The sequence below is a fragment of the Alligator sinensis genome, unplaced genomic scaffold (assembly GCF_000455745.1).
Source record: "Alligator sinensis unplaced genomic scaffold, ASM45574v1 scaffold1151_1, whole genome shotgun sequence".
Lineage (NCBI taxonomy): Eukaryota > Metazoa > Chordata > Crocodylia > Alligatoridae > Alligator > Alligator sinensis.
The window spans coordinates 423,043-431,787 of NW_005842835.1; the positions used below are offsets into that span (position 1 = coordinate 423,043).

At 45.0% G+C, this 8,745-nt stretch overlaps 1 protein-coding gene across 4 annotated transcripts in view; it reads right to left on the reverse strand.

The window, feature by feature from the left end:
- APP (amyloid beta precursor protein) overlaps nt 1–7,896 on the reverse strand; it is a 312,221-nt gene extending 304,325 nt beyond the window's left edge. For all 4 annotated transcript variants that reach the window (XM_006035443.3, XM_006035439.3, XM_006035438.3 and 1 more), the window contains exon 1: nt 7,733–7,896. In XM_006035443.3, the coding sequence (XP_006035505.1) occupies nt 7,733–7,852 (120 nt within the window). In that variant the 5' untranslated portion in view covers nt 7,853–7,896. The remainder of the gene's footprint in view (nt 1–7,732) is intronic.
- Nucleotides 7,897–8,745: the final 849 nt, after the last annotated feature.

Genomic DNA, 8,745 nt, shown 5'->3' on the forward strand with positions numbered 1-8,745 from the left:
GGTTTTAAATGAGGCATGGGAACAACAACAAAAAGTTGCCTGGGTGTCAGGAGGAGACGGAATTAAGCATGAAAAGCCTGTATTCAGACTGACTATAGCTGTCCGACTGACAGAGGACTCAACCTCCATCTAAACTGGTGGAAACTGCACCCCAGGAAGCCACATTAGTTATTATGAAAAGGGTAGCACAGGCAGGAAGGGAAAAGTTTTCTTTGGCAAGAGTATCTGGAAGGAGATTATATTACTTATGCACTGACAGTTCACATGCAAAATGCAGCACACCTCAGCCTTGATGCGTCACTGTTTCTTTGCTAACGGGGAAATTGAAAACTTGTCTGATTATCTTGTGTCCGACTATAGCACTGTCTTGCTATCTAAGTAATCAACAGAAAGTAGAGGAACACAAAAGGGTGTTGTTAAATCTCACCTCTATGGTCACCTTTTGACACACAGTCAAAAAGTCCAAAGCAGAATTGATTCCTCTAAACTGCATAGACTGAACTGATAACCAAAGGTATTGTTTTCAACTGGGAAATGCAGGGGAAGGCCTGTACTGACCCAGGCCAGTAAGTGAGGGGAGCTAGAGCACGTCTCCCAGCCTGCTGGCCATTGCGAGCCCAGCCAAGTGGGGCCATCCCTGACTGGCTCCCCAGTAAATGCCTGCAAACCCTGCTGTCCCCCGACAGGGGGTTGAGGAGCCCCCTGTCCAGGTGCTTATCCAACTTGGAGGAGCCTCCAAGCCCAGGCAGCCCTGGGGAGTGGAAGGGAATTTCCCCACTGCATCCCTCTTCCCAGGGGCTGATTGCTTCAGCTGCTGCCACATAAGCAGCCCTCTTGGCTGGGTGCCTGCCTATGCAGCTCAGCATGGGGGCACCGGGGAGCCCCTGCCTTGGGGAGGCTTCCTCCCACCCCACCCCAGCCCAGGGCAGCCCCAGAGAGAGATGGGTGGAATTCCCCCTTTCCAGCTCCCCAACAGCTGCTTGTCTCAGCTGCTGTGAGTCTTAGGGGCAGCCTCAGAGACTGGAGGGAAATTCTCCCATGCCCCTGCAGCTGCTTTTGCTTCAGCTGCCGCAAGTCTGAGGCAAGCAGCTGTGGAGGAGCAGGAGAATTTCCCTCCACTCCCTGAGACTCCCAGCGGCTGAGACAAGCAGCAGTGGGGTTCAGGAGCAGAAGAAATCCCCTCAGCTCCCTGGGGCTGTGCCAGGTGGAAGGACCCTGGGCTGGGGTGGGGAAAAGCCCCCCAAGGCAGGGGCTCCCTGGTGCCATGCCGGGCTGCCTGGGCAGGCACCTGGCCCAGAGGACTCCTCCTCTCTGCCTCCTGTGGCACCTGCTGAAGCAATCAGCAGCCGGGAAGATGGGAATTCCTCTCAGCTCCCCAAGGTTGTATCTGACTAGGGGTGGAGGAAGCCACTGAGATGGGGGCTTCCTCGTGCCCACACTCCCAGGGTCTTGGGAATTCTTTACTCCTCCATCCTGTGGCAGTGGCTAAAATAAGCAGTTGTGCATGGGAAAGGGAAGTGGGGAATTCCCCCAGCAGGGTAAGGGCTGTGGAGGGGCAAAAAGCTGGCACCACGGAGGCTTTCCCTCCTCCTGTGTGTTGTGTAGCCCCCGGCTAAGGGATCCTTGGGGTCTGTTCCCCTGCCCCCAGACCCTATGGGCTGACACATACAGGCAGGAAGCAGGCTATGGAGCCAAGGGGTGGGGCAGTCCCTGCTCTGCTGGAGCAAATAGCTCTGCCTAGGGCTGCAAAGCATCCTGGGATGTTGGGGAACTGAGTTAACTTGAACTGGGAAGGGATCTAGGACAGAAGTTCTATAAGCCAGTTTGACCAAAATCAGTTAAGTCTGATACTACATCTAACCAGGTTTATCTTAAACCAATTTTGGTAATTTTGAATGTGGTTTACGTGCACTGAACTTCTGTTCCGTTACAGGTTTAAACTGGTTTCCAATCATGGAAACTGGTTTGTATGTAACTTCTGTCCCTAGCCTAAGTCACCACTGTGAGATACAAAGCATTTTTGGAGTGTCAGGTAATAAGGGCTTCTAGACAGGAGCTTAAGAGTGGGTCTGACTTACATCTCTATATTGATTTAATTTCTCTTCGCAATCAGCTGTATTAAATAGTTCTTTTATCTGAGCTTCCCATTTCTCATATATACATCAGACAACAGTTATAACAAAGCAAACACAGATCATCTGTTGATGGCAGGCTCTCAGCTCAGTAGAAGTCACACCCAGTATGTTACAACACAACCACACCCAGAATGTTACAGCAAAATTGGCAAAGATGGTCAATATAGCAATACAAAAAGAAAGGTTTTTAATTTTCACAGTCTAAAAGGGACCTATTTGGGGTTCTTGTCTCAAATTTCTAATTTTATTACTGAAGTCCTAACTGGAAAAATTGATTGATAATGCTTTCTGAAATTACTTTATTTGCTGGAAAAGCAAGTTTTGATAAACAATATTTGATGGCAATTTTAAATATTTTTTGTTAAGAATAATTTTGATAAAACTATAATGACATTTTTAAAGTTTTCATTAAACTTGCTTTTCATAAATAGGCTGTTTCTTGAAAAATGCTTTAAATTTTGACCGTCTCTAGACATGAGAAGCATAGGTCAACCCCCCAATAACCTCAGCTGCTTACAATATTGCTAATTGTCATTTACCAGTTAAAACAAAATTGATCATATCAGCAAAACTGAGGGGAATATAGGTAGAGGAGACTGTCCTTTGTGCTACACTAAGACATACTCTTATATTTAACTTGCGTCTCCAATATGGTATTTTTAAAACAACCTCCATGCTGCTGGCAAGTTATTAATCATCTTTTCTGCCCTTTTTAATGTCTTTCTGGCTCTCACCCATATTTTTTTGCAGTTCTCTCTCTCTTTTTTTTTTTTTTTTTGAAGGTTCATGGTAAGTTTTTGTTTTTTTCCTTCTTACAAGGATGTTAAACTTGATTACATTGTAGTCATTCTTGCAGAGCACCTCTGAAAACATTACTCCTTTCCCCCACACTGCCTAGGCCCTAGGACCAAGTCTAGATTGGCCTCTGCTACTGTGAGTCCCAGGACTAATTGTTCCAAGCAGAAGTCCTTTATGATGCCTTGAAAACGAGCCTCTACATCTTTTGGCCTTTAGGGCCAAGTACAGAAATTCAAAAAGCCCAAGCCTAAATTGATTCAGCCTTTGCAGGCTAGTTTAACCTGCAAAGCTTGAACTGATTTGGAGGTGGATAGACATTCCCTTTTCATTCCAGAAATGCAGGCATATCCCTGTAGTAGCTTAGGCTAGAAGCTGAGGTGGGTGCCAGAGCAGCACTCCCTTCCATTCCACAGTGCTGAGCTAAGTGGGGCATGGCCAGGCCTTGGTAGGACCCCCACCCTGGCCTGTAACATCTCAGGCTTCTCCCTGCTCTCAGGCTTCTCCCTGATCAAGGAGTGGGAGTGTTGCCAGACCCCGGCCCCCGGTTAGCACTCTGTGGCAAAGTGGAGGTGTGCAGTGCATGCATTTGTTGATGATACTGAGCTTTTCAATCTCCCTCTCTGGGTCTGCAAACCAGCAGGAGGGGTTGATAAAACCACTGTGTTATCAGCCCATCAGCAAAACAAAAGCCTATCATTAGTTCAAACTCTTCTTAAACAGCTTTTTCCAAGGAAGGAACAGAGGGACATTACCAGCTACCTGCTGATTAGCTCCAAAAAGCCTTAAGTGGACACTGTTCTGTTCGCCTGTTCTAGTGAAATTGGAGACACAGGCACCTCTCAGCATTAGCTAGCATACCATATGCCTAGGGTCCGTGGGAATGGGGTCTGTGCTATGGGAGATGGGTGGGAGGGAGAGAGGGATTGCTGCTTGAGCAGCGAGGGAAGCCAGGCAGACCCTGTTGTGCCTTCAGTCTCCCCCGGAGCTCTGGCTAGGAAGGAGAGGGGTGGGGCCAGTCTGTTCTTTGGAGTAGAGAGCACAGCCTAGCCCAGCCCAGCTGCAAAGCACCTGGGATGCTGGGGAACTCTGTTTTAACTTAACCCAGGAAGGGGTCTAGGACAGACATTGCATAAACCAGTTTGACCTAAATCAGTTAAGTCTGATATTACATTCAACCAGGTTTATTTTAAACCAGTTTTAGTCATTTTGAAATGAGTTTACGTGCACTGAACTTCTATTCTGTTACAGGTTTAAACCAGTTTCCGATCACTTAAACCGGTTTATGTGTAATGTCTGTCCCTAGGCCAGGACATCATCTACTCCCACCCCCTGCTCAAAGCAGGACCACCCCCAACTAGATCATCCCAGCTAAGGCTCTATCTAGCCTGATCTTAAAAAAACTCCAGGGGTAGAGATTCCAGAACTTCTCTGGGAAACCTGTTCCAGTGTTTCACTATCCTCCTAGTGACAAAGTTCTTCCTAATATCTAACCTAAACTTCCCTTGCTGTGACTTGAAATCAGTGCTCCTTGTTCTGTCATCTGCCACCACTGAGAACGGTTTAGCTCCATCCTCTTTCAACCCACCTTTCAAAAAGACTGCTATTAAATCCCTTCTCAGTCTTCTCCAGATTAAATAATTCCAGTTCCCTCAGCCTCTTCTCATAAATTACATGCCCCAGCCCCCTAACCATTTTTGTTGCCCTCCACTGATTGCCCCCAATTTGTCTACATCCTTTCAGTAATGGGGGCCCCAAAATTGGACACAGTACTCCAGCTGTGGCCTCACCAGTGCCAAACGGAGTGGAAGAATGACTTCCCTTGATCTTCTGGCAATGCTCCTACTAATGCAGGCCAATATGCCGTTAGCCTTCTTTGCAACAAGGGCACACAGTTGGCTCATATTCAGCTTACTGTCCACTGTAACCCCCAGCTTCTTTTCTGCAGAGCTTCTGGTTAGCTAGTCAGTCCCCAGCCTATACCAGTGCGTGGGATTGTTCGATCCTATATGCAGGACTTTACATTTATCATTGTTGAACCTCATGAGATTTCTTTTGGTCGAATCCTCCAATTTGTCACTGTTTCTTTGAATCCTACCCCTACTTTCCAACATATACTACTCTGCCCAGCTTGGTGCCATCTGCAAACTGGCGGAGGGTACACTCTATCCCATCTTCCGGGTCATGATGAACATATTGAACAAAACTGGCCCCAGAACCAACCCCTGGGGCACTCTACTTGATACCGGCTGCCAACTAGACATCAACCCATTAACTACTATCCCTCTGAGTCCAATGATTCAGCCAGTTTTCTATCCACCTTACTGTCCATTCATCCAACCCATACTTCCTTAGCTGGCTTGTGAGAATGTTGTGGGAGACTATATCAAAAGCCTTGCTATAGTCAATGTATACCACACATCCACTGTTCTCCTCACATCCACAGAGCTAGTCATCTCATCTTAGAAGGCAATCAGGTTGGTCAGCCACTTTTACTTCCAAAAGTAATCTCTTCTTTGACAATGGATTTCTAGCCATAGGAATTCTGTGGTATCCCCCTCCACACGTAAAATTTTGACCCTGCTTAACTCAAGGTTCTCTTTCGTAAAGTGTCACCCCCCACTGATGTGATTTACTCTACTCTATATAGTTTGTGGCCAGGGATATTGATTTTGTTCATTCCACTAGGTTTCTGAGACACCTGTTCTATCTAAATCATCACTCAATGCCAGGCATTCTAGCTCACCCATCAGTTTTTCACACTTCTGGCATTGGTATAAAAGTATTATACTTTTATACCTATACCTAGCTGCCTGCTCTTATATGCCTTCTTTGGTTGGGAGTCAGTGTGCTTTGGCTGTTCCTCCCCATGTTTTACACAAGCCTTATCACCCTCTTTCATATCCCCTGTGGGAGTATCTAGAGTGACTTTGCCTTTAGAGAAGAGGTGCTTTCATCTACATCTGCCAACTTCTGTCTAGTTTTTTGAAGGCTCTTCTACCACCTTTCTGATGCTGCATCAGCCCTTTGGCACCCCTTTCATTTAAGTGGAGTCCAGCCCTCCTCTCCCAATTCCAGAAAAATCTCTCCTGTTTCACCATCTCCTCAGTGTCTTAAGCACTGAAACTCAGAAGCTCTGCCTGTCTCCCTAGACTAGTGTGTGGTACTGGAAGCTTTTCAGATAATGTTATCATGAGGATCCTGGACCTTAGCCTCCTCCCTAGAAGCCATAGCATAAAAGCCCTGACTGAATAATGAAATTTTGTTCTCTACATCAGCAAAACAATTTCAGGGTGCTTCCCATGCTAAAGGTTTGTCTTGTGGGGTTTTTTTCCTATTTTTTTTTTCATTTGAAATTTCTCACTATTTTCTACCACTCGGAGCCCCAAAATTTAGGGTGTTTTTGTTTTGTTATTATCTCTGCTTTACTTCTGTCATCTCTTTCAGAATTATTGTATTGGGAACTATTAGCCCGCTACAGGTTTATGTCTGGACTGTCTCAACCACATTGCTGTTTTCATAACTTTTACGCTTCCATAGATTTTTATCCCACTGAGCCTAGCAGCTAAATTTGGCCTTTTTGTCATCATTCCAATGGATATAAGTACTTTTGTTTGCAAATCCCAAGCAAGGAAGTCAAAATGAATGCTACAACACACCTTCAGGAAATGTGCATAGGCACAAAGTGCATGCTTTGCAGATGCAAAACATTCTTGGTATGTTGACCATGGATAGTTATGCTGCCTAAGCAAACTCTCTCTCAATGACTATTTGAGTTTTTAAAAAAAAGGTTGTGTTGGGAGGGGAATCCTTGTTCATATATTAGATTTACCAGAAAAAAATTCAAAACCCACATATGCAGTTCTGTCTTCTTAAACCTACAGCCAAAATTAAAAACAAACCACACCCACAAGAAAAAGATGCTGGTAGGAAATGACAATTAAGTGATAGTAGATATGGGTACTAAGGAAAATCAGAGATTTAAATGCTGTGCTATTTTGGTCTTTAAAGAGAAACTTTTGCAAGGATTATACCAATTTTCAGGGAGCAAGGCAGCTAGTGTGAAATACTGTCTTTGTAGGAGGCAATGGCCCTTGTCTTAAAAAGGAAGGATAGATGAGATGACAGAAAGAATAAAAAAGCAGTTCAAGCTGTGCTCTTTTTGCTTCATGGCATGAAATACACATTTTCTTTTTCTACCTGTCACCCACTGGTACAAGGTTATCATGCTATCACAGCATGGAGACAACAACAAAATTAGACACACAATCTGTTCTCAAGAATTGAACAAGTGAACAATAAGTTTCTGCTCTCAAACACCGTATCATCCATGGTGACTTCATTTGTAGGCCAAGCTTTCTATTTAAAACCCTCACATAGTTCAATGTGCAGTAGAAACCAATTGCTGTGGGTTGACCTTTCTTATTTTTGCGCCATACTGCTGTGACATGAAGCATACCACAGCACATGAAACCAGCCTAGCTAGGATTTGCATATTGCATATGTGGCATGGCTTCATCATGTTTTAATCTGCAAAACACTTTATAAACATTTAACTATCTGCACAGCCAACACAACTGATCACAACAGAAGGAAGGACAGGGGGAATGGGCTCTCAAAATACCCTCTTCAGCCAGTGTCTTAAGCAGTGCTGACACGCTCTTGAGAACCCTTTTTCAATAGGATGGAAGTATGAGATAGTTGAGGGAAGAAAAATAAAATCTCAGTAGACTAAACCCTCAGACAAATTCTATTTATACACCTCAAAGGACATTAAATAATCTGCTGAATTAAGAACTTACTTCCTGGCAATACTGTAGAATCCCTTCTTTTGTTCCAATGCAAGTCTTGGTCCCGGAGGGGTCGGATGCCCATTTTCCATTCTGAACATTCATATGCATATTGAGCTTGCCACAGAACATGGCAACTTGAGGCTCTGCCAGCAGGCCAGCATTTCCATCAGTAGGCACCTAGGAGGAGGAGAAAAAACAAACAAAACAATATATTACTGAAACTCTCATCCAACAGTTCATCCATGTTGGCTAAACTAAATGATGAGATGGATTTGGGAGATCAAGAAAAGAGTCACTTCAGTAACTCAAAATACAAGAGATCTGATGGGGTAAATTCTTTAGCGCAGGAACTGCCAATCACCATGGACTTGTCTATGCAAGGGTACGTGTATGCCCCTGAAACACAATAGGTAACATTTTTACAGCAGCCAACCAGAACATGGAAATATTTTCATGAAAAGCATGTTTTTGTTTTTAATTGTGTTTTCTTTTAACTGGACTTTAAATGAATACGTTTCAACACTTGTGTTGACAGCGTATACTATATTCAAGTTTCGATTAGCATACAAGATTTACAGTAATACCTCGGTTAATGAAGTAGATGCATTCCATGACATCACTTCATTATCAGAAACTTCGTTATCAGAGGTAGAAATAACATAGGAGGCATAGGGATGTGTTCCAGGATTTCAGAGAAAGCGGGGTAGAGTAGGAAAATATCATTAAATATTCAAAGGTAAGTGATAAACACACAAAGATACCCAGCTGCCAGGGCTATGGACCCAGGTCTGCAGCTTGCTGCCCCCGCACTGCAGGCTCGGGTGGGACAGCTCCCCACCACTACACGCACTCCTGGGGGGCAGAGGTGACTTGCACCCCCCATATCTGTACGCAGGGCAGGCACAGGCTGTGGGCTCAGGCTCCTGCCCTGTTTTCCTCCCCCGGGGCTTTTGCAACTTGGTGGGCACAACATAGAGCAGCAGGAAGCAGCGGAGCTGTGCGGGGATCTCCTCGCCTCTGTG